General features: G+C 46.2%; 1 protein-coding gene across 2 annotated transcripts in view; it reads right to left on the reverse strand.

The window, feature by feature from the left end:
* Nucleotides 1-25969, reverse strand: part of ECE2 (endothelin converting enzyme 2) — a 79897-nt gene that overhangs the window by 32330 nt on the left and 21598 nt on the right. For both annotated transcript variants that reach the window (XM_030216766.1, XM_030216765.1), the window contains exons 3-10: nucleotides 22358-22502; nucleotides 20069-20284; nucleotides 18216-18340; nucleotides 15964-16110; nucleotides 15111-15176; nucleotides 12830-13018; nucleotides 4154-4296; nucleotides 2896-3010 (exon numbers count right to left, since the gene is read on the reverse strand). In XM_030216766.1, the coding sequence (XP_030072626.1) occupies nucleotides 2896-3010; nucleotides 4154-4296; nucleotides 12830-13018; nucleotides 15111-15176; nucleotides 15964-16110; nucleotides 18216-18340; nucleotides 20069-20284; nucleotides 22358-22502 (1146 nt within the window). The remainder of the gene's footprint in view (nucleotides 1-2895; nucleotides 3011-4153; nucleotides 4297-12829; nucleotides 13019-15110; nucleotides 15177-15963; nucleotides 16111-18215; nucleotides 18341-20068; nucleotides 20285-22357; nucleotides 22503-25969) is intronic.

Below are 25969 nucleotides of genomic sequence, written 5' to 3' on the forward strand. Positions count from 1 at the left end.
GGGGGGGACACCGGTGCCGGAAAGAATATTTGAAGCGGGGGAGTCGGAGAAACTAAACAAATTCTCTGTAACCTTGGAGGATGTAATGGGTCAGTTCAGCAAGCTGAAGAGTAGTAAATCACCGGGACCTGATGGTATTCATCCCAGAGTATTAATAGAACTAAAAAATGAACTTGCGGAGCTACTGTTAGAAATATGCAATCTGTCCCTAAAATCGAGTGTAGTACCGGAAGACTGGAGGGTAGCCAATGTTACTCCGATTTTTAAGAAGGGTTCCAGAGGAGATCCGGGAAATTATAGACCGGTGAGTCTGACGTCGGTGCCGGGCAAGATGGTGGAGGCTATTATTAAGAATAAAATTGCAGAGCATATACAAAAACATGGACTGATGAGACAAAGTCAGCACGGATTTAGTGAAGGGAAGTCTTGCCTCACCAATCTAATGCATTTTTTTGAGGGGGTAAGCAAACATGTGGACAATGGGGAGCCGGTTGATATTGTATATCTGGATTTTCAGAAGGCGTTTGACAAAGTGCCGCACGAAAGACTCCTGAAGAAATTGCAGAGTCATGGAATCGGAGGTAGGGTATTATTATGGATTAAGAACTGGTTGAAAGATAGGAAGCAGAGAGTAGGATTGCGTGGCCAGTATTCTCAGTGGAGGAGGGTAGTTAGTGGGGTCCCGCAGGGGTCTGTGCTGGGTCCGTTGCTTTTTAATGTATTTATAAATGACCTAGAGATGGGAATAACTAGTGAGGTAATTAAATTCGCCGATGACACAAAATTATTCAGGGTCGTCAAGTCGCAGGAGGAATGTGAACGATTACAGGAGGACCTTGCGAGACTGGGAGAATGGGCGTGCAAGTGGCAGATGAAGTTCAATGTTGACAAGTGCAAAGTGATGCATGTGGGTAAGAGGAACCCGAATTATAGCTACGTCTTGCAAGGTTCCGCGTTAAGAGTTACGGATCAAGAAAGGGATCTGGGTGTCGTCGTCGATGATACGCTGAAACCTTCTGCTCAGTGTGCTGCTGCGGCTAGGAAAGCGAATAGAATGTTGGGTGTTATTAGGAAGGGTATGGAGTCCAGGTGTGCGGATGTTATAATGCCGTTGTATCGCTCCATGGTGCGACCGCACCTGGAGTATTGTGTTCAGTACTGGTCTCCGTATCTCAAAAAAGATATAGTAGAATTGGAAAAGGTACAGCGAAGGGCGACGAAAATGATAGTGGGGATGGGACGACTTTCCTATGGCTGAGAAGGCTAGGGCTTTTCAGCTTGGAGAAGAGACGGCTGAGGGGAGATATGATAGAAGTGTATAAAATAATGAGTGGAATGGATCGGGTGGATGTGAAGCGACTGTTCACGCTATCCAAAAATACTAGGACTAGAGGGCATGAGTTGAAGCTACAGTGTGGTAAATTTAAAACGAATCGGAGAAAATTTTTCTTCACCCAACGTGTAATTAGACTCTGGAATTCGTTGCCGGAGAACGTGGTACGGGCGGTTAGCTTGACGGAGTTTAAAAAGGGGTTAGATAGATTCCTAAAGGACAAGTCCATAGACCGCTATTAAATGGACTTGGAAAAATTCCGCATTTTTAGGTATAACTTGTCTGGAATGTTTTTACGTTTGGGGAGCGTGCCAGGTGCCCTTGACCTGGATTGGCCACTGTCGGTGACAGGATGCTGGGCTAGATGGACCTTTGGTCTTTCCCAGTATGGCACTACTTATGTACTTATGTACTTATGACCTTAGACATGGTCATCCCCGATTTTCGGCGATAATGGAAACCAAGGACGCCCATCTCAAAAACGACCAAATCCAAGGCATTTGGTCGTGGGAGGAGCCAGCATTCGTAGTGCACTGGTCCCCCTGACATTCCAAGACACCAACCTGGCACCCTAGGGGGCACTGCAGTGGACTTCAGAAATTGCTCCCAGGTGCATAGCTCCCTTACCTTGTGTGCTGAGTCCCCCAAACCTCCCCCAAACCCACTCCCCACAACTGTACACCACTACCATAGCCCTAAGGGGTGAAGGGGGACACCTAGATATGGGTACAGTGGGTTTCAGGTGGGTTTTGAAGGGCTCACATTTACCACCACAAGTGTAACAGGTGGGGGGGATGGGCCTGGGTCCACCTGCCTGAAGTGCACTGCACCCACTAAAACTGCTCCAGGGACCTGCATACTGCTGCCATGGAGTTGGGTATGATATTTGAGGCTGGCATATAGGCTTGAAAAAATATTTTTTTAAACATTTTTTGAGGGTGGGAGGGGGTTAGTGACCACTGGGGGAGTAAGGGGAGGTCATCCCCGATTCCCTCCGGTGGTCATCTGGTCATTTAGGGCACATTTTTGTGGCTTGGTCGTAAGAAAAACAGGACCAGATAAAGTCATCTAAGTGTTCGTCAGAGACACCCTTCTTTTTTCTATTATTGGTTGAGGACGCCCATGTGTTAGGCACACCCCAGTCCCGCCTCCGACACGCCCCCGTGAACTTTGGTTGTCCCCGCGACAGAAAGCAGTTGAGGAAGCCCAAAATCGGCTTTCGATTATGCCAATTTGGGCGACCCTGTGAGAATGACGCTCATCTTGCGATTTGTGCCGAAAGATGGGCGTCCTTCTCTTTCGAAAATAAGCCTGATAGGGACTTAGTTATTCACATGGGTTATTATTAAGACACGTTATTGCATCACTAGCTCCTGTTATTTTAGCACAGGTCCCATTTTGTGCAATCAGACCTCGTTACTAATAGCTGGGGTTAACAGTAAAATAACACATTTTAACGGTAGCCCATGTTGATAACTTCCCCCATACAGAGCCTTCCTCAGCCGCAGGAGGTAGAGCAGCCTTCAAGGCTCAGAAACACTGGATCATTCACCCAGCCTCACCTTTTTGGTGCCATAAAGAGTCTCCAGCAGCTTCTCTTGTGCATTCTCAAAGCGCTGGTCCAGTCCCGAGGCTGTTTTCTGGACCAGGTTCCAGATCATGTAATTATTCAGGACACTAAAATATCAGACATGTTGGAGGTTACATGACATATGACCTCGCAGAGCAGTGTGAAGGCATAGTACACTAAATGTGCTTGTTACATGCCTTGCAACTTCATTCCATGCCTGCTATATCGGAAATAGAGAATCCCATTTCCTAATCTTTGCTCACAATGAAGATTCATAAAATAAAACGAAATTGTGCAATGTGATACCCACCAATGAGCCTTCTCAGGAGTAGCCCCCGCACACTGGACCTACGTCTAACTCTCTCCCTCTCATCCAGCATCTGGCCCTCCTCTTCTCCCTACATCCATTGTCTGCCACCTCTCTATCCCCTTCCATCCAGCATCTGACCCCTCTCTACCCCTCATCCAGCCTCTGACCCTCCTCTTTCTCCCTAAATCTAGCATCTGCCACTTCTCTCCTCATTTTCATCTGACATCTGTCCCCCTCCCCACTCCATCCAGCTTCTGTCCCCCCTCCCCCCCTCCATCCAGCATCTGTCCCATCTCTCCTCCTTTCCATCTGGCATTTATTCCCCTCCCCCCTCCATTCTCCATTCAGTATCTGACTCCTCCCCCTACACCCAGTGTCTGCCACCTCTCTATCCTCTTCCATCCAGCATCTGACCCCTCTCTACCCCTCATCCAACCTCTGACCCTCCTTTTCTCCCTAAATCTAGCATCTGCCACTTCTCTCCTCATTTTCATCCGACATCTGTCCCCCTCCCCACTCCATCCGGCATCTTTCCCATCTCTCCTCCCTTCCATCTGGCATCTATTCCCCTCCCCCCTCCATTCTCCATTCAGTATCTGAACCCCCCCTACATCCATTGTCTGAATTATTTTTCAGCCCCCAACACCCAATCCCTCTCTCTCCCCCCACCGGACACCCCCACTGCCACTGGTGCACCAGGCCTCTAACTGCCTTGGGAGAATCTCTTCATAAAAGGGGTTAATAAATCCCAATAAATAAGCACAAATATTAAAACATGTATAAAACTTGCTAACCTTGTTATTGGACTAATTAATATAGTTTCAACCCCCTTCTTGAGTACAGTAAAAGAGCTACGGCTGATTGCATAGATGACCCCATGACTCGGAACTTTGCCAACATGTCACGTCCCGTTCAGCAGGTCCCGATCCCCTTTCTTTACCTCCTGTCCATGTCACTGATCAGCTGAGACACCTGCTGCAGATATTCTTTCCCGTAAACCACCACTGGCTCCGTGTCGTTGAGGTCCAGAGGGGTGAGAGCAAAGTTCAGATAATCCAGCCAGTCAACAGCAGGAGCCAGTTGCTGCAGGGGAAGAAACACAGGTCTCAGGGGAAAAGAGTGACTTAGGGGGCACCATGTATGTATCCGTATATGTCTAGGTATAAATTTGCTTTTATTTATTTAAAACGAAAATCAACATAGATAAAACATACATACATTAAATGTTATTAGACAGAAAAGCCAATATATGTACCTAGAAAAAACATTGTCGTAACTATTCCCGTACTTTAAAGACTTTGTTGAAAAATACTTTAATGGTTGCTAATCCCAAGAGATTTTGGAGGTCTTTTACTAAAGAGCAGTAAGTTTTCCAGCACCTGGGCAGGGATTAACTTCAAAGCCTCTGCATTACCTGTTGGGGTCTCTCTCAGGCCTCTGCTGATGCAGGTAATGCAGAGGAAAAAGCTGCAGTACAGATAAAGCAGTTGCATTTACCACTTTCCACTGCCTTAACGCCAAAGCACAAGAAGTTACTGAGTGTTACCTGCAAGGCTCAGTCCCTGTCCCATTGCAACCAATATAAAGGCATGACTGGGCCCTTCTAGCATTGGTTTCAGTCATTCACAACTAACTGTTCTTTCACAATTCCTTCTGGCCTCTCCTTCAAGTCCTTTGCTTCAGAGCTTGGTCCTTACCCCCCTTTTAATTAGTGTCTTTCTCAGCCACCCTGATTCAGGCCCTTCACCTTAGCTTTTTATATTTAGGCTTGTGTAGTTTCTATCAGTTATAGTTATGTCTGATTTTGTTTTATTGTTAAATTGAATTAATTACGTATGTATTTTTCGATACTTCAGATACAGCAGGTTAGAAATATAGTTTTATTATTTTTCCACCCAGACCCTACTACTACTACTACTACTTAACATTTCTAGAGCGCTACTAGGGTTACGCAGCGCTGTACAATTTAACAAAGAGAGACAGACCCTCCAGCATGGCCTTGATGAGGCTGCAGCCTAGTTGCATCCAGTGTCTAGTCCTAAATCCTATCGAAAACTATGGCCACCTGGATCACGGGACACCTCCCAATCCATCCTCCCCTCTTACTTTCCTCGGTGTCGCCATACCTGTTGCATACACCTGGTGTCAGCATTGATTGTCAGCTCTCTCTCATACATCTCGGGTATTGTCAAGGCTTGTTTTTATAGCCTCTGGCAGCTATGGTTCCTGAAGCTCTATCTCAGTCTTAGTTCATGTATCCATTACGTCTGGGTTGGACTACAGGAATATCGTTTATGCTGGAATCTATGTATATGAACTCAGCCGCCCTCAAATTGTCCAGAATGCTGCTGTTCGATTGCTTTGCAATGCGAAACACTTTGCATGAGTCCTTCCTCTCCTTCACAATCAACGCTGTCTTCCTGTTGTATTCAATTTAAAGTTCTGGTGCCCCCTTCTTATTTGTCTTCTCTGGCTTTTATGTTCACTCCACGTTTACCAGTTACCTTGGCCTCTTTGGAAACAGCTAGGCAATGAGACTTCTTCACTGCCCCCATTTCTGGAACTTGCTCCCTCTGGGCCTTCAGTCAGAAGTTTCCTATCAAAGATTTAGGTTGACTCTCAAACTTCATTTCTTTACTGCTGCTTTCTCCGGTTTCCAGAATCAGGGCTCTGACCTGCGTAATCAGATTGCCAGCTACCAACCTTTTCTTGCTCCTTGTCTCTTCTGATCTCTCTTTACCTTTCCTATCGTTGATCCTTTTCTACTTGTCTGATGTTATTGGATACTGAACTGTTTTGATACATCAGTCTTAATGCAGTATATCAAGAGCTAACAAACCATAAGCCATAAAGAAAGATTACCACAAACAGGATATGCGAGAGAGCTCCCTTTTCAAGACCGCAGTAGCTTGAGTTGGTTGGTTTATTAACTCTGTTGGGTTTCATTGGTATCTACTATGCCCGGTGAACTATATATAGTAAGCACTGGGAAGGTTTTAAATTTATCCCCAGATCTTAGGATCCAAATCATATTTATCTGTTCAGGGTTCACATATGTGCTGTAGTATTCTGCTTTGGCTTTCTTAATTTTGTTGTTTTATGTTCTTATGCCTTTCCTCTACATGGTTTTGCTTGTTCCTGTTTTGGTTTTTTTTGTCCATTTTCTTTCTAATTGCATTTATTTATTTATTGTTTGCATTTGTATCCCACATTTTCCCACCTCTTTGCGGGCTCAGTGTGGCTTACAATAAGATAAGAATAATGAAAATACATTTGTTACAACTTGGTTATGGGTTATATTGTACAAGTTATGCGAGATAATCGAATTATCATTAGGAATATCACAATGGGACATCAACATTGAGACATTGGGAGGAGACAATGGGATGCTTAAGGGCAGTGTTAAGACACAAAGGCACATGGTGTACATATTTCTGTGAGTAAATGTATGAGTAATGTGGAATTATGGGGATGGGAGATCATAAGTGGATGTATGATGCATTGATGAACAGTGAGTGTGGACTCTATCAGGCTTATTTTCAAAGCACTTTGGGAGGCTAAGTTCCATAGGTTTCTATGGAACTTTGGGAGGCTAAGTGCTTTGAAAATATGCCTCTATGTGTTTTGGTTCTTTCCGTAAATTGTTTCAAATAGATGGGTCTTCAGTAATCTGTGGAAGGATACTTGTTCGTGGATCGCTCTTAAGTTGCGCGGCAGTGTGTTCCAAAGCTGCGTGCTCGTGTGAGAAAAGGTTGACGCGTGTAGCGTCTTGTATTTCACGCCCTTGCAAGTAGGGAAATGGAGGTTGAGGTATGTTCGGGAAGATCTTCTAGCATTTCTGGGTGGTAAGTCAATCAACTCGGACATGTAGGCTGGGGCTTCGACGTGAATGATCTTTTTTTTTTTTTTTTTGATTTATTTGTAATTTTAATGAATTTTACAAGATACACTTGTACAGAAAAGGAGTATTATCATACCATACAAGAGAATATTTTATAAAGAAAATCTATTAAATGATAATTACTGCTAAAGTCCACAATTATAGGCAAGGCACAATTCAAAAATTGGTTAACATAGGAAAAAATGAGTTGAACATGTTCCCACTTATCCTATCACGGAGTAGATACTAATGGAGGAAGCACAAGAGAGTTTACGGCTGGTTCTTGTCTGGAGTCCAGGAATTTTGCTAACTGATCACTCTCAAAGAAAACATATTTAATTGATTGAAATTTAACAACACATTTGCAAGGAAAATTAAGCCAGAAAATTCCCCCCTGTGACAATACACGATCACGAAGTTTCAAAAAAGACTGACGTCTTTTCTGAGTTTGTCTAGCAATATCAGGAAATACTTTGACTTTGCAATTCAGAAAGACTTCATGTCTATGTTTAAAGAAAGTTTTCAAGATCCAGTCCCGATCCGGCTGTAGAACAAAGTCTATAATTAATGTAGCAGGTTGTACTCCACATAGTTCATCTTCAATTGTTTGTGATAAATTCAAATTTAGCTCCTCAAATGGGGTTTCCATAGATGGTATTATGCGCTCACTTGGTTTCTTAACATAGGGAGCCAAATAATAAATCCTTGCTACAGGTGGAAACAATTGTTCAGTAATTTTTAATACTTCAGAAAGATATCTTTTGAATGTTATTAAAGGAGCCACTGCTGGAACTTTAGGAAAATTTATAAATCTCAATGTTTTCATCCTTTGTAAATTTTCTAAAGTTTCTATTTTCTTCTGTAAGTATACATTTTCTTTTATTAAAGTTATTTGACTCTCTTTAATTTGATTTGTTTCAAGTATAATTGTTTGTTCAAAAGTTTTAGATTGTTCCAACTGATTTTCCAAGTCTGCTATTTTAGCTTGATTTGATTGAGTAACTTTAACTATTGGAGATAGTTTCTGGGTTAAAGAATCTTCTAAACATTCCAAAGCATCCCAAATTTTTTCTAGGGTTATTTTCTCCGGTTTTTTAGGAAATAATTTCAATGTTACCTCTTCCTGAGCTCCTTTCTCAGAGCCAGTCTTGCTCTCCTGTGATTCAACTCCTACTCCTTCGGTATTCTCAGCAGTAACCAGGGTTGCCAGGTGGAAAATTTTTTTCTCGCCCAATCCAGCCCAAAAAACAGCCCAAAACCCGCCCAAACACAAACCCCGCCCCTGACACCCCCACCCCCGCGTCATCACCCCGCCCCCCGCCATCATCAACCCCGCCCCCGCCGTCACCGGCCCCGCCTCCCCTGTCACCGGCCCCGCCTCCCCGTCATCGGCCCCGCCTCCCACGTCATCGGCCCCACCTCCCCGTCATCGGCCCCGCCTCCTACGTCATCGGCCCCGCCTCCCACGTCACTAACCCCGCCCCAAACGTCACTAACCCCGCCCCCCGCGGCCGAAAAAAAGGCAAAAAGCCGCCCAAAAAACCGCCCTGAAGCCCAAAAAGCAGCCCAAAAAAACGCAACCCGCCGCGGGCAAAAATTTCCCGCGGCGGGTCGCGGAAAACCGCCCACCTGTCAGTAACCACCAGCACTGCTGCACTCGGCGTTCTGCTAGCAGAGTCTGCCCCTGCTCCCAGATCAGACATCTCCTCATCGGGTCTAGTCAATCCAGGGCTCTGGTCTGCCAGCATTGCCGGCATCGAAGGAGGACTCCGTTCCTCTGGGCTCAGAGTGGTCTCTCCCTCAGGCAGGTAGATTGGTTCTCCTCTCATCGATCCCTCCTGCAGCAAGGGTTGTTGCCCAGTCAATTCTACTCTGGGAACAGTGAAACGGTCCATCGGTCCCAATTCCTGTCTTGCAGAGGGAGCAGGGTAAGCCCTCTGTTTGCCCCGTCTCTTGGGCATGGAAATGTATTTTTTAAGGAAAAAAAAACAGCAAGAGGGAGTTGAGTGAGGAGCTGTTTCACACACGTCCTATTCAGACGCCATCTTGCCTCTCCGACGTGAATGATCTTGTGGACTAGTGTGCATACCTTAAAAGTGATGCGTTCCTTAAGTGGAAGCCAGTGTAGTTTTTCTCGTAGTGGTGTTGCCCTTTCATACTTTGGTTTTCCGAAGATGAGTCTGGCTGCTGTGTTCTGGGCTGTTTGAAGTTTCCTCAGTGTTTGCTCTTTGCAGCCTGCGTATAATGAGTTGCAGTAATCCAGATGGCTGAGGACGAGGGATTGCACTAGGTTATGAAAGATGAATCTTGGGAAGAATGGTCTTATCCTTTTCAGTTTCCACATGCAGTAGAACATCTTCTTAGTTGTGTTGTTTGCGTGGGTTTCAAGTGTTATGTGGCGGTCGATAGTGACTCCAAGGATTTTTAGCGTTTTTGATATTGGAAGGTTTAGGTTTGGTGTATTTATCGCATTGAATTCGTTAGTGTTGTATTGGGAGGTGAGTACCAGGCATTGAGTTTTTTCTGCATTTAATTTTAGATGGAATGTGTCTGCCCATGTGTTCATGATGTGTAGACTTTGATTGATTTCGTTGAGGATTTCTTTGATGTCTTGTTTGAAAGGGATGTATATTGTCACATCATCGGCGTATATATATGGATTGAGGTCATGGTTTGATAGGAGTTTTGCTAAAGGGATCATCATTAGGTTGAAAATACTTGGTGAGAGAGGTGATCCTTGTGGAACTCCACATTCAGGTGTCCATGCCTTGGACGTGGTTGAGTGTAATGTAACTTGATACGAGCGCTGGGTTAGGAACCCCTTGAACCAGATCAGGACATTTCCTCCAATGCCGAAGTATTCAAGTATGTGTAGTAGGATTTCGTGGTCGACCATATCGAAGGCGCTTGACATGTCAAATTGTAGGAGGAGTATATTGTTCCCGGTTGCTATTATTTGTTTAAATTTGGTCATAAGGGTGACTAGTACTGTTTCTGTGCTATGGTTTGACCGGAATCCGGATTGGGCATCATGCAGTATTGAGTGTTTGTTTAGATAATTTGTGAGTTGTTTGGTTACCATTCCTTTGGTTATCTTGGTTATTAGTGGAATGGATGCTACTGGCCTGTAGTTAGTGATTTCGCTCAAGTTTTTCTTTGTGTCTTTAGGAATTGGGGTGAGTAAGATTTTTCCTTTTTCTTTTGGGAAGGGTCCATTTTGTAGCATGTAATTTACATGGTTCGTTAGGTCAATTATGAATTGTTGAGGGGCTGATTTCATGAGGCTGTTTGGGCATGCGTCTAGTTTGCAGTTGGATTTGGCATATCTTTTGAGAATTTTAGAGATGAGGTCTTCTGATAGTGGTTCGAACTCGGTCCAGGTTCTGTCTGCTGGATGTGTTCCTTCTTCTGGGTCTAGACAGTCTAGAAGAGTGGCGTATTCTATGGGGCTGGCGGGTATTTTGTGTCGTAATAGTATAATTTTCTCCTTGAAGTACTTCGCAAGGCTGTCGACGTCTGGTATGTTTTTACCGTTGTTTTTTCGTTTGTAGCAATTCGTCATTAAACCAGGGACGTGGTTGTGTTTTGTTTTTTTGTCTTCGTTTTGAGGGTGCTATTTTGTTCAAAGTGTTTTCACTTATTTTGTCCCAATTTCTCATGAAATGGATGGTGTTAGGTGAGATGTTACCGTGTTCGTTCATCGCTGCTATTGTTTCGAATTGGGGGGTCCCGAGCCCCCCAAGAAGGCTAGAGTGACCTCAATCTGACTCCATCTGTAAATAACACTAGTACTGGGGTAATCCAGGAGTTATGAGGTTTTGGAAGGAATTGCCACTGAGAGAGACGTTAGGTCTCAAATACCGGCATTAGTCCGCCTCTCAGCACTGGCAAGGAATAGATACCAGCCTTATGACAAACTGGATTTAGGCTACAGGTTATATAATGCAGCGAATGATAGCCTGATGTAGCAAAAGCATTTGTACTTACAGCCTTTCATCATTAAGTGAAGCCCACAAACCATCATTTAGAATGAAGAGTTTATTTGCATATCCGACTTTAATCAGGTACATTCATCAGACAAATTCTGGATTCAGCTGACCGGAGCTCTGCTGCTTCTGAGGCGTTGGAGAAAAGTTCTCTCGAGGGCTTGCATGCACCCTGCTTTTATACAATTTGGTCACTATACAAGTCTATGGAGAGGGATTTTTTTTCTCTAATATTGCTTAATCTATGAGTCATGACCTCCGGCCAGGTGCTCTTCCGTTTTAGTATTGCAACTTGTTGTGCAACTTCCCTTTTTGTAAACACTTCCTTAGATACGGACATCCAAACATCAAAACATGAACAAAACAACTTTTTTATGAAGATATCTAAATTTGGATATATTAGGTTCATATCATTTTGTGATCTGGGTTAGGATTTTAGCCATCAATTCCTTGATCTTGGCTTTTGCACTGCTTTTGAATGTCACACCAAATTCTAATGAGGCCTAGTCAGTGCCTTTTAGCAGTTTAAGCTGTTTAAGGTATGTAAATTGACCCACCACTATTCCAGTGGATGGATCCCAAGCGGGGACACATATTAACTTACAGGTAAAGCACGTCCTTGCTCAGCCAGTCATAGATTTTTAAACCTAGCTGGTATTTTTACAGCCTGAGTCCTAAAATCTGGCCTTCCACCCTTCCGGTGGGCATCCAGTGAGGGCCTCTTGCTGTAGTATAATTATACACTATCCAGAAGGTTTGACTGTCCACCTTTCCTCTGGTTCTGAAAGTGTATGGTGAGCTAGGTTTTCTGTTCTTGCTGTTCTTTTTCCATTTTAGCGTAAATGTGAGTTTTCTGTGGTCTGACCATATCACCTGTTCCTAGCTGTGGTTTTTTAATATGTGGCTATTGTTGGTTGAGAACCTGTAGGCTAGTAAGTCCAATAGGTAGCCTTTTGTAAGGGATGGAGTAACTTGTTCTGTCTTGAAGTTGCACCGGTTTAGGAAATTCATTAAATTTCTGGTATTGGTGTTGTGCTGTTTTTCTAGGTGTATATTGATATAGCTGCTGAGAGGGGGGGGGGGCAGGGGGGCAAAATTCCCCGGGCCCGGGCCGCCAGGAGGGGCCCGGCGCAGAGGTCTCTCTCTCTCTCTCCTGCTGCTGATGGGACCCGAGTGATCGCGTCCCAACAGGAGCAGGAGACAGAAAACTCAGGCGCTGGGCCCCTCTTGCATTGCCTGCCTAGCAGCTGCTGGGCCCTCAGGCCGCGCATGCTCAGTTTTGAGACTGAGAATGTGCGACCTGAGGAAAGCAGCCGCAGGGGCAGGTAATGCTGGGCAGAGGAAGGAGTCGTGGGACCAGCCAAGGTACTTCGGGTGGGCGGTGGTGATGACGATTTGGGGTGGGGTGGGGGCAGCAGTCTATTCCATGTACCATTACCACCCAAAAAGTCCCTCATACAGATTTCACCAGTAACAGGAAGCCCGTGCAGGAGCAGGAGATGCAGCTGAGGTGTGGGTCCGTAAAGGCCTGCACTGGTTTATAGATCACTCACTGATTTTTGCTCATGTTGCTGTTGTAACACAGCTACAGAGGTGGCAGAGCCAGAGAATGGCAAGAGGAGAGGGGGAATGCAATCCATGAGGCTTTGGGGATCTGGGTGGGGGTCCTTCATCCTCTGATGATTTCTGGAACTTCTTCCAGAAATCCCCTTGCACTTCATGGCCTGGCTGGAGAAAGCTGTCCTCTTACCTGCAGCTCCGTCACCGTCATTTTATGATAAATTTTCTCTTCATCACGTCTCTCATCTTGAGGCACTGTGATATTCGCCAACAGAGTCTCAAACTCCAGGACCAGCTTCATCTGCTCACGAGTCGAGCCGTGATCCCCGCCCAAGAGCATTCCTAGTTCCACCATGTAATCCAGGTATGCGTTAAGTACCTGTACAAAAGTACCAAATGCTGCATTACATTTCACACAAGATCTAAAGATATAGCCACTGTTTCTACCCATTACCTACCTCCACTCCCTCACCTTGCCCACATGTTACACTCACCCACCCTAACCCACTCACCAACCCCACATGTTGCAAACATAGACTATCCAGTCGGCCCATCCTATATACTTGTCCCAAGCTCTCTTGAATTCAGATACTGTTTTTATCTCCATCACTTCCACCTAGAGGCCATTCCACGAATTCACCACCCTTTCCGCAAACAAGCATTTCCTCAGATTACTTAACTTCATCCTATGCCCCCTCATTCCAGAGCTTCCTTTCAATTGAAAGAGACTTGCCTCCTGTGTATTTATGCCGTGTAGGTATTTAAATGTCTCTATCATATCTCCCCTCTCCTGCCTTTCTTCCAAAGGATACATATTGAGATCTTTAAGTCTGTCCCCTTATGCTTTATGATGAAGACCACTGACCATTTTAGCAGCTGCTCTCTGGACCAACTTCATCCTGTTTATATCTTTTTGAAGATGCATCTCCAGAGATGTACACAATATTCTAAATGAGGTCTCACCAGAGTCTTATATAGGGGCATCATCGCCTCCTTTTTCCTATTGGCCATTCCTCTCCCTATATACCCAAGCATCCTTCTAGCTTTCGCCATCACCTTTTTCTACCTGTTTGGCCACCCTAAGACCATCACATGCAGTCACACCCAGTCCCACTCCTCTTTCTTGCACAAACGTTATTTGCCCCCTAAACTGTCCCCAACACAACTCCTAACCTACCCCATGTTACACTCACCCACCATCACCCACTCACCTACCTCACATGCTATACTCTCCCACACCAACGTCTCACCTGCCCATATTACACTCACCCATCTCAACCTCTCACATGTTCCACATATTACACTCACCTGCCCACACCCTCTGATCTGCCCCATATATTACACTGACCCACCCCACGCTCTCATCTACCCATAAGAACATAAGAGTAGCCATACTGGGTCAGACCAATGGTCCATCTAGCCCAGTATCCTGTTTTCCAAACAGTGGCCAAACCAGGTCACAAGTACCTGGCAGAAACCCAAATCATGGCAACACTCCATACTACAAATACCCACATATTATACTCACCTACCCCATGTTACACTCACTGACTCCCACTCTCTCACCTACTCATATGTTAAATTCACTCATACTTGCCTTCTACCCCATACCACACTCACTCACCCCTCCCTCTCACCTATCACGTTACACTCACTCACTCAGTGTATACCAATGGGGGAGGGGGGGGGGGGTCAGGTGGGCCAAGTACATAGTAGAAGAGAAGTTGAAAAGTGAAAAGCAAAAGCATTGGGTCTTTGTAATGGGCTAAGGTGCTGGAAGGGCAGAAATGTAAACACTGGCTCCTGGGCACTCAAAACCCATGATACACCATTGTATTTATTCCTAACTGACATCTATCCCAATGTTACACTCCATCACCCACACACTCTCACCTCTTCCACGAATACCCTCTCGCGGGAGGTGGTGGAAATGAAAACGGTAACGGAATTCAAACATGCGTGGGATAAGCATAAAGGAATCCTGTGCAGAAGGAATGGATCCTCAGGAGCTTAGTCGAGATCAGGAGGTGGGGCTGGTGGTTGGAAGGCGGGGATAGTGCTGGGCAGACTTATACGGTCTGTGCCGGGGCTGGTGGTTGGGAGGCGGGACTAGTGCTGGGCAGACTTATACAGTCTGTGCTGGGGCTGGTGGTTGGGCGGCGGGGATAGTGCTGGGCAGACTTATACAGTCTGTGCCAGAGCCGGTGGTGGGAGGCAGGGATAGTGCTGGGCAGACTTATACGGTCTGTGCCCTGAAGAGCACAGGTACAAATCAAAGTAGGGTATACACAAAAAGCAGCAAATATGAGTTATCTTGTTGGGCAGACTGGATGGACTGTGCAGGTCTTTTTCTGCCGTCATCTACTATGTTACATGTGTCACTCATCCCACCTCTAACACCCTCCTGTCCAAATCTACTTCTTCACGCTTCTCCTTCTCTGCATCTCAACCCACTCTCCTTCCACCTTTACCTTTTCATTTGCAGTCTTGTTCAAATAGTAATCTCGGGAGGGGAGGAAAAGACCAGATTGATCCACCTAGGAAAGAAGGATAAAAAAAAGAGAAAGGCATGTTAAAAGAGATGCAGAGGTAGAGAGAGAAAGATAGAGAGAAACGGCACAAAAGAGAGAAAAATGTGGCAGAGACAGGGAAGGAAAGGAAGTGAAATAGATTAGTTGATATGGGAAGAGAGACAGAAAGACAGAGTGGAGAGACAGGCAAGAAAGAGAGGAGACAGGTATGAAAATGTGTGGTGGAGAGACAGAGTATAGCAATAGGTTCTGCTCTGGAGATTTTTCTGCATCTGTGCGTTCCCCAGGGCTGCCGAGGGGGGGGGGGGGGCAAGGAGGACAAAATTCCCCAGGCCCGTGCCTCCAAAGGGGGCCCGGCGCCAGGGTCTCTCTCTCTCTCCTGACGGGACCCAAGTGATCATGTCCCGACAGGAGCAGGAAAGAGAAAACTCCGGTACCAGGCCCCCCTTGGAGGCTGGGGAGGACCCGGAGCTTCCTCCAGCACTGCTCTTCTGCCCATTGCTGAGCGGCTGCTTTTTCTCTCAGGCGCAGATACCCTGAGAGGAAAAGCAGCTGCAGGGGCAGGCAGTCAGCGCTGGAGGAAGACGTCTTCTGCTGACGGGATCCCCGCCAGCCAAGGTATTTCATTTCGATCGGGGGGGGATGGCAGCGGCAGCGATTGGGGGTTGGCAACGTGAGCCATGGGGGGCGGCAGCGGATGACTGTGGGGGGGGAGGCCTGCCCGGCAGCGACGGCCCTGCTACGGGCCAGTTCAGTCTCTTGACGGCCCTGACGTTCCCCGGTGCCCACACACCTGAATTATGTTGCTGTTGGAGCTTCTGGAGTCTGCGCTGACATACACAGTGAAGAAAGGAACAGCACGGTAAGTTCCTGAAGTTGTTTTCAAGACCTCCATCAAATTGTCTTTGTTCCAGGCCCCAGAGATGTTCCATCCCCCGATCTGAAGGGAGAAAAAAAAACATTTCTGGGTATGGCAAAACCTACTGCAGGAAAGCAAAACATTTCCTAGCTATCATTGCATCGAGGAATATCTGGAGCTTTCAAATTGTGTTCTCAAAAGAACATAAGAATTGCCATACTGGGACAGACCGGAGGTCCATCAAGCCCAATATCCTGTTTCCAACACTGGTCAATCCAGGTCACAAGTACCTGGCAAGATCCCAAAACAGTAAAACAGATTTTATGCTATATTATCCTAGAAATAAGCAGTGGATTTTCCCAAGTCAACCTTTATAAAGGTTTATGGACTTTTCTTTTAGGAAATTATCCAAACCTTTTTTTAAACCCTGCTAAGCTAACTGCTTTTACCACATTCTCTGGCAACAAATTCCAGGCTTTAATGTGCCAGATCTTGGAATCCTCAGGCCCTAGTAATAGTAAAAGAGGGTTAGAGTGTAGGTTCCCAGCCCTATACCATGCTTCAGGTTCTAATGCCCTAAGGAACTTGTGACCTGGACTGGCCACTGTTGGAAACAGGATATTGGGTTAGATGGACCCTTGGTCTGATCTAGTTGGGCAACTCTTATGTTCTTATGGAGCTGTAACATCTGAGGAGCACCAGCCCATGACAGATCTCTCTTTACCTGTGCCTGTAACATTCTGTCACACATGGAACCCTCATCAATTTCTTTCCATCCATGTGATGTGATGTTTCCTTACTATATCATAAATTCCCCAGCCACATTTGGAAAGATATTATCCCTATACCCTCCAACATCCATCTCTGCAACACCTCTTACTGTCTCACCCCACCCCTCATTCATGCAGCACCAGGCCTTACCCTCTTCCCCCATTCTATTAGGTTTTTTTTTTTCTTGTTTTTTGTAACCTATGCTTTACTCACATTTTTCAAGCACAGATACAAATGATGTAACTTAGCAGAAAGTCCTCTAACAGTTCCCTTTGAATCTTTCTGTGATCAGGCACCAGCAACAGCCCTGCAGTAAATGGAGATGCCTTGACAGAGGTGGACCTGCCCTGGAAGCAGGATTGTTCCTGCTGGGTAGTCAATCAGGATGTTCTTGGGGAGTAGTTGGGTGGGTTCTTTAGATTATTTAAGGCCCAGTTTTGGAGGGAAAGCATCTATTCTCTTGACTCTTTTCTGCTGCCTGATAGGAAGTGTATGCCTGCAACCAGCAGCCTAAGGCCTTGTGTGAATTGGGCCCTAAAGCTAGGATTACCATATGGTTTCAGAAAATAAAGTGGACAGATTGAGCCATTGAAAGCAATGGAAATAAAACCCGGACTAGCTCAATCTGTCTTCCTTTTTCTGGAGCCATATGGTAACCCTACGGATCTCAAGGCAATAGTAAAGAGAGAGAACCCTTCATATCCTTAATCCTGCCTCCCAAGAAGCAAACCCAGCTGTGACTGGGGAAGAGGGCTGAAGATCCTGTGAGGGTGGGACCCTCAGAAACACAGAGGTAAAGGGATAAGGAAGAACAGGGATGAAAAAGACCAAGGAGGAACTTCCAAGCAGAGGGGAGTTTAGGTTGCTGGCCAGGACCCAAGAATCCAGGGACAGCCTGCAGAGGTGACCTTCTAAGGGGTTAAAGAGGAACGACAGAGAAAGTGTATTCACAGTTAATGGGAAGTCGACCAAAATGGCGATGAGGAGCTGTTTAAACAAACACTGGAGAAATTGTACACATCTTTTAAAGCGTCTTTTTAGAAGATACTGTACCAACTTGAATTTGCCCTGAAATTAAGAAGTGAAGTTGGAATTTCAGTTCTATATCTCTGCATGCTGTTGACTTATTTCTGAAGTATCCCCTCCTTGAGGTAGGGAGAACCAGGATGCTTGAGTGTTGTAGGACATTACAGAAAGGTGTTCGTCTTCACGCCCTCACATTCACATACATAAAAACCTGTTCTGTAGCTCCTGATTCCTCCCTCTCTGAACAGGGGATTCACAGGGGACACTTACATGTGTGCATGAAAAGGTATTGTTGCATCATTCAACTTCCCCATCCCTAATGTAGCAAGGCATAAGTCCATCATGTTACTGGGTGAAGGCATTCCTAGCTCACTCCGCTCATTGCTTACCTTCTCAATCAGGTCGATCAGGGGTCGAGCCCCCAGTTCCTCGATCTTGGACTCCTGCAAGCAGGACAGATAGTAGCGTTGTGTCTTGCACTCTGCTTCACTGCTGGAGTTGAAAGTGGCATTCTCTGTGTGTCAGAGCATAGCAGAAGCAGGGTCAGTGCCCCCTGAGCCTCTACATGCAAGCAGAGCAGGTTAGAAGCAGTCTGCTTCTTTCTGAGTTTTGCTAAGCCAGTGGAGGAGGAGCCCAGTGGTTACAGCAGCTGGCAGACAAACAGGGAAACCTTGGGCAAGTGACTTCACCCTCTTTTGTCCTGGGTACAGATTTAACCTCCATGTACTGGGTAATTTTTCCAGAAGTACACAGCATCTGTAAATAAGCCCTAGGGATTGTAAACACTTCAGGGACAAGGAAATACCTACAGTACCTGAATTTAATTTGCTTTGAGCTACAAATGAAAAAGGTTTGAGCAACATTTATTTACTTAAGAAATGTATGTACTGCTGTTTATGAAAATTCAGTGCAGTAAATGGTAATAAACATTATCTCCAGCAAACAGAGTGGTCACTGACTGAGTACAGCTCATTAAGCAAAGCAGACAAGAGAGAGTCAGCGATAACATGCTAACTGTACCCCTCCCCACACACACCGTGCCAGCTGCAATGCTCCCTAGCCTCCAGGGACCATGCACAGCTGCAGTGTTTCCTAGTCCCCAGGCACCATGCACAGCTGCAATGTTCCCTATCCCCCCAGTGACCACATCTGCAGTGTTCCCTAGCCTCCAGGCACCATGCACAGCTGCAGTGTTTCCTAGTCCCCAGGCACCATGCACAGCTGCAATGTTCCCTATCCCCCCAGTGACCACATCTGCAGTGTTCCCTAGCCTCCAGGCACCATGCACAGCTGCAATGTTCCCTATCCCGCCAGTGACCATGCACATCTGCAGTGCTCCCTAGCCTCTAGGGACCATGCACAGCTGCAGTATTTTCTAGTCCCCAGGCACCATGCACAGCTGCAATGTTCCCTATCCCCCCAGTGACCACATCTGCAGTGCTCCTTGGCCTCCAGGGACCATGCACAGCTACAATGTTCCCTAGCCTCCATGGACCATGCACAGCTGCAGTGTTTCCTAATCCCCAGGCACCATGCACAGCTGTAATGTTCAATAGTCCCCAGGGACCATGCACAGCTACAGTGTTCTCTAGCCTCCAGGGACCATGCACAGCTGCAATGTTCCCTACTTCCCAGACACCATGCACAGCTGTAATGTTCAATGGTCCCCAGGGACCATGCACAGCTGTAATGTTCAATGGTCGGACCATGCACAGCTGAAATGTTCCCTAGCCTCCAGGGACTGTGCACAACTGCAATGTTCCCTAACCCCCAGGGACCATGCACAGCTGCAGTGTTTCCTTGTCCCCAGGCAGCATGCACAGCTGCAATGTTCCCTATCCCCCTAGTGACCATGCACATCTGCAGTGCTCCCTAGCCTTCAGGGACCATGCACAGCTACAATGTTCCCTAGCCTCCAGGGACCATGCACAGCTGCAGTGTTTCCTAGTCCCCTGGCACCATGCACAGCTGCAATTTTCAATAGTCCCCAGGCACCATGCACAGCTGTAATGTTCAATAGTCCCCAGGGACCATGCACAGCTGAAATGTTCCCTAGCCTCCAGGGACTGTGCACAACTGAAATGTTCCCTAGCCCCCAGGGACCATGACTCTGATAGAGGTATAGCCCCTTTGGAGATTAGAGATGAGAGTAGCCCACTAGTTCCCAGGATAGGCTGGACTAAGTGCAATCCTGCCACCTGTCAACTGTGGCCCAATCAGGATGATACTGGTGCTGACCTACCTAGTAAGTGCTTGAGAATGGCCTGGTTCTGGTCCCAGATGTTGTTGAAGGTGTTCCAGCGGGAGCGCCCATCTGGCAGTGGGTTTCTCTTTATCCATCCACCACAGGCATACTGATAGAAATCCTGGCAGGGATCCATGGTCCGGTCCAGGGACTCCAATATTGTACTGGTCACCTTAATGCAAGCCTCAGTCAGACACACAGTATGAGAGGGATCTGAGGAAGAGGAAACACCACTGGAAACACTAAGAAAATACAGCGGAGGTGCATTCTGCCATTAATTATACCATTAATTATACCATTGTGTGAATCCCACCACCAGTTCACAGGGTGTATGATTCTTCCTTCTGCTATGTGGAAAGTATGAATCCTGCTGACTGTGGTCATTCGTTGGGCATGTGGACCCTGTTGTACTCTAGAGGAGAAACAGAACTGGGCCTGAAAACTGTGGGAAGGGGAAGGTATGAGCAGGGACCTTTAAAGGGAGGTGGGTATATCAGACCCAGGGCTACAGAGAGGAGAGAACAAGTGTAGGGGGAGGGGAAGGGTTGAGGGAGGGATGTGTTTGGGTAGATGGGAGTACAGACAAGCAGATAGGACCTGTGGCAGAGTTTGGGGGGGGGGGGGGGGGGGGAGTCAATAAAAGGAGGTGGAAAGGGTTTTCCCATGGAGAGAAGATTGGTGCTCTGGACCTGTGGAAGCAGAGCAGACAAAAGAGGGTGGACATGCTAGACCCAGTGGCGTAACTAGGACTGAATGGGCCCTGGGTAGAAAACTGAGATGGGCCCCCTATAACACCATCTCTCTCAAGGTGGTGGGGATCAGGGGAGCGGGGTGGGGGAGGAGAGAAGACACCCAGCCTTTCAGAGCTCCAGGAAGCAAACTCTGCAAAAAGTAAATTAATCACAGTTCTGGAATTTGAAATGCAATTTCCCAAAGCTTACATATTACAATTAATACATTTACAAACAAAAAAATACTTTTTTTCTACCTTTGTTGCCTGAGCATTGGTTTCGTCTCAGTGTCTCCTGCTTTTCTCTGTTGTTTCTTAACTCTGTTCAGGGTCTCCTGTCCTTTTGACATTTCTTACCTCTCTAAGTCCATTATCCATCTTAACTCTACATCACTATCCATCCTGTCCAGCGTCATCCCTCTGTGTCCCTGTCCCTATCCTCACCCCATGTTCACTATCTCTTCTGTGTTCCTTTCTTACTCTGTCCAGCATCCCCCTGTGTGTCGTTGTCCCTCCCCTTGTATCCGGCATCACCCCTTTGTGTCTATGCTCCATCCATGCGTAACATCTCTGCTCTGTCTCCCTCCCTTCCCATGTCCACTTTCTCTTCTCTCACTTGTCTTCCTCTTGCATCCCCTAGTCCTGACCTCCCTCCGCCATGGCCTGGTGTCTCTTCTTTTTCTCCCTTCCTCGTTGGTCCAGGGGGTGTCTCTCTCTCTCTCCCACCCTCTTTGATCCAGGGTCTCTCTCTCTCCCTCCTCTCTCCTTGATTCAGGGTCTCTGTCTCTCCCCCCCCCCCTCCTTCCTTGATCCAGGGTGTGTGTGTGTTTCTCTCTCTCTCTTTCCCTCCCTCTACTCTCTCTCTCTCTCTCTCTCTCTCTCTCTCTCTCTTTCTCTCTCCTTCCCTAGTCCAGGAAGTGTGTGTGTGTGTGTGTCCCTCCCTCCCTCCCTCTATCCTTCCTTGGTCAAGGGTCTCTCTCTCTCTCTCTCTCTTACCTCTGCTTCTCCCCCTTCCCTCCAGGGTCCAGGGTCTCTAATTTCTCTACTTCCCTTCCTCCCCTCCCCTTGCGCCCATGTCTGGCACCTCATACCTGTCTAATGGACCCCCAAAGGCCAGGGAGGAGAACACTGAAAGCTGTCCCTCTCTCACTGGCAAGCCTTTCCTCTGCTGAGTCCCGCATCTCTGATGCAAATTCCTGTGAGCAGAACCCGACAGAGGAAACGCCCTACCAGTCAGAGAGAGACAGCTTTCAGTGTTCTATGCCACGGCCTTTGGAGGAAGGGGGGAAAGGTGACAGGTGCCGGACTTTGGCGCAAGTGGGGGGAGGGACAAGGAGCGGCAGGGAGGGTTGTAGGTGGCCCCTACCACTGGGTGGTCCTGGACATTTTGCCAGGCTTGCTGAAAGGTAGCTATCACTCTGTCTAGACCCATGAGGGAGTCTCCTCTAGAGATCAGAGTGTTAGCAGCAACAGTACTTAACATGTGAAGGGACCCCTCTGATGGGGGTGTGAGCAGTAACAGCCCCTCCCCTCTGATAGGATGTTGTATCCCCTACCTTTGTTGTACTGGACTCCCAAAGCGATGACACAGCCAAGCAATAGGCCAGCCAGCAGCAGTGAAAGTAATCCCAGGACCAACTCCAGCTGTGTCCTTACACCCAGTAGCCCCAGGAAATGGACCTGTCCCTTTCGGAAGCCTATCTTTGGGGCAGAAGTGAGAAAGAGAGACAGAGAGAGAGAGACAGGGTGGGAACAATCAGTACTTGTTTAATACTAATAACCTCGAACTCAGAATTGGAAAGATAAGTAATTAAATCTCAATCCAAGTTAATAACATTTCCTAGAACAAGAGAACACAGAATGGAAGGAAACGCAATAAAACGTCTGGACCAATGTTCCGCCACTGTAGCCTGTGAGGTTTTGAAATGTCAGCCACATCAGGCAGCTAAATGGAGGGGTGTGTATAGTGCTACAGGCGAAAACCCAAGAATAAGAGACCCTTTATGCCACCACATCTATTACTACTACTACTACTCAACATTTCTAGAGCGCTACTAAGGTTACGCAGCGCTGTACAAATTAATAACTAAGGACGGTCCCTGCTCAGAAGAGCTTACAATCTAAAGGACGAAATGTCAAGTTGGGGTAGTCTAGATTTCCTGAGTACAGGTGTTGTGATTAGGTGCCGAAAGCGACATTGAAGAGGTGGGCTTTGAGCAATGATTTGAAGATGGGTACGGTGTATTTCACATCTATGGTGTATTTTTCAATTTTCCTAACAAAATTATAAAAAAGGAAATAAACTCTAGACTCAGGAACATAGTAACTATCCAGTGTACCTGAATGTAACTCACCTTGAGCTACTACTGAAAAAGGTGTGAGCAAAATCTAAATAAATACAAAATAAAAACTGCACAAGGAATTTCAAGAAAGTAACAAAATAAACCTGCCCTTTGATAAAATGGACTTCTTTTCTATGTTATCATTTTCTATTTGCAAACTGCCTTGTTTTTCTGGCATTTAGATGCTCCCAAGTGAACAATTTGACACGTGGACATTTTTTGGGGGGCATTTACCACCACCCATTGAGGGAGCAGTAAGAGCTCCCTCACTAACCCGGTGGTAACCAGGAAACGCGCAGAACTGCCTGATTACTGCTGGGTAAACACCAGCAGTACAAAAACAAAAGTATTTTTGTAGTGCCAGAAGTGGTGCAGACTGAGGGTGAGAACTACTGCCAGGCTGGTGCAGTAGTTCCAGATTAGTAAGCGGTAACCTTCCCACCGCTTCGTAAAAGACCCCCTGAATGAAGACATACTTTCTTCGATGTATTTTAAATTTACTACTTTGTAGCTTCATCGCATGCCCCCTAGTCCCAGTATTTTTGGAAAGAGTAAACAAACGATTTACATCTACCCGTTCAACTCCACTCATTATTTTATAGACCTCTATAAAAGGGGCGATCAATGAAGACAAAAACGTAGCGGAGAGACTGAATGAATTCTTTGCTTCAGTCTTCACCGAGGAAGATTTGGGTGGGATACTGGTGTCGGAAATGGTATTTCAAGCGAATGAGTCGGAGAAACTTACTGACTTCACGGTAAACCTGGAGGACGTAATGGGGCAGTTCAGCAAACTGAAGAGTAGCAAATCTCCTGGACTGGATGGTATTCATCCTAGAGTACTGATAGAACGGACAAATGAGCTTGCGGAGCTACTGCTAGTGATATGTAACTTATCCTTAAAATCAAGCGTGGTACCGGAAGATTGGAGGGTGGCCAATGTAACGCCCATTTTTAAAAAAGGCTCCAGGGGAGATCCGGGAAATTATAGACCGGTGAGTCTGATGTCAGTGCCGGGGAAAATGGTAGAGGCTATTATTAAAAACAAAATTACAGAGCACATCCGAGGACATGGATTACTGAGACCGAGTCAGCACGGCTTTTGTGTGGGGAAATCTTGCCTGACCAATTTACTTCAATTCTTTGAAGGAGTAAACAAACATGTGGACAAAGGGGAACCGGTTGATATTGTGTATCTGGATTTCCAAAAGGCGTTTGACAAGGTACCTCATGAAAGGCTACAGAGGAAATTGGAGGGTCATGGGATAGGAGGAAATGTCCTACTATGGATTAAAAACTGGTTGAAGGATAGGAAACAGAGAGTGGGGTTAAATGGGCAATATTCACAATGGAGAAGGGTAGTTAGTGGGGTTCCTCAGGGGTCTGTGCTAGGACCGCTGCTTTTTAATATATTTATAAATGATTTAGAGATGGGAGTAACTAGCTAGGTAATTAAATTTGCTGATGACACAAAGTTATTCAAAGTTGTTAAATCGCGACAGGATTGTGAAAAATTACAAGAGGACCTTACGAGACTGGGAGACTGGGCGGCTAAATGGCAGATGATGCAAGTGCAAGGTGATGCATGTGGGAAAAAAGAACCCGAATTATAGCTACGTCATGCAAGGTTCCACGTTAGGAGTTACGGACCAAGAAAGGGATCTGGGTGTCATCGTCGATAATACACTGAAACCTTCTGCTCAGTGTGCTGCTGCGGCTAGGAAAGCGAATAGAATGTTGGGTATTATTAGGAAAGGTATGGAAAACAGGTGTGAGGATGTCATAATGCCGTTGTATCGCTCCATGGTGCGACCACACCTTGAGTATTGTGTTCAATTCTGGTCTCCGCATCTCAAGAAAGATATAGTAGAATTGGAAAAGGTGCAGAGAAGGGCGACTAAAATGATAGTGGGGATGGGATGACTTCCCTATGAAGAAAGATTAAGGAGGCTAGGGCTATTCAGCTTGGAGAAGAGACAGCTGAGGGGAGACATGATAGAGGCATATAAAATAATGAGTGGAGTGGAACAGGTGGATGTGAAGCGTCTGTTCACGCTTTCCAAAAATACTAGGACTAGGGGGCATGCAATGAAACTACAATGTAGTAAATTTAAAACAAATCGGAGAAAATTTTTCTTTACCCAACGTATAATTAAACTCTGGAATTCGTTGCCGGAGAAAGCGGTGAAGGCGGTTAGCTTAGCAGAGTTTAAAAAGGGGTTGGACGGTTTCCTAAAGGACAAGTCCATAAACCGCTACTAAATGGACTTGGGAAAAATCCACAATTCCAGGAATAACATGTATAGAATGTTTGTACGTTTGGGAAGCTTGCCAGGTGCCCTTGGCCTGGATTGGTCGCTGTCGTGGACAGGATGCTGGGCTCGATGGACCCTTGGTCTTTTCCCAGTATGGCATTACTTATGTACTTATATCTCCCCTCAGCCGTCTTTTCTCCAAGCTGAAGAGCCCCAGCCGCTTTAGCGTTTCCTCATAGGGAAGTTGTCCCATCCCCTTTATCATTTTTGTCTCCCTTCTCTGCACCTTTTCTAATTCCACTATTTCTTTTTTGAGATGCAGTGACCAGAATTGAACACAATATCCGAGGTGCGGTCGCACCATAGAGCGATACAAAGGCATTATAATATCCTCATTTTGTTTTCCTTTCCTAATAATACCTAACATTCTATTTGCTTTCTTAGCCGCAGCAGCACACTGAGCAGAAGGTTTCAACGTATCATCAACGATGACACCTAGATCCCTTTCTTGGTCCGTGACTCCTAACGTGGAACCTTGCATGACGTAGCTATAATTCGGGTTCCTCTTTCC

The sequence above is a fragment of the Microcaecilia unicolor genome, chromosome 10 (genome assembly GCF_901765095.1).
Source record: "Microcaecilia unicolor chromosome 10, aMicUni1.1, whole genome shotgun sequence".
Classification (NCBI taxonomy): domain Eukaryota; kingdom Metazoa; phylum Chordata; class Amphibia; order Gymnophiona; family Siphonopidae; genus Microcaecilia; species Microcaecilia unicolor.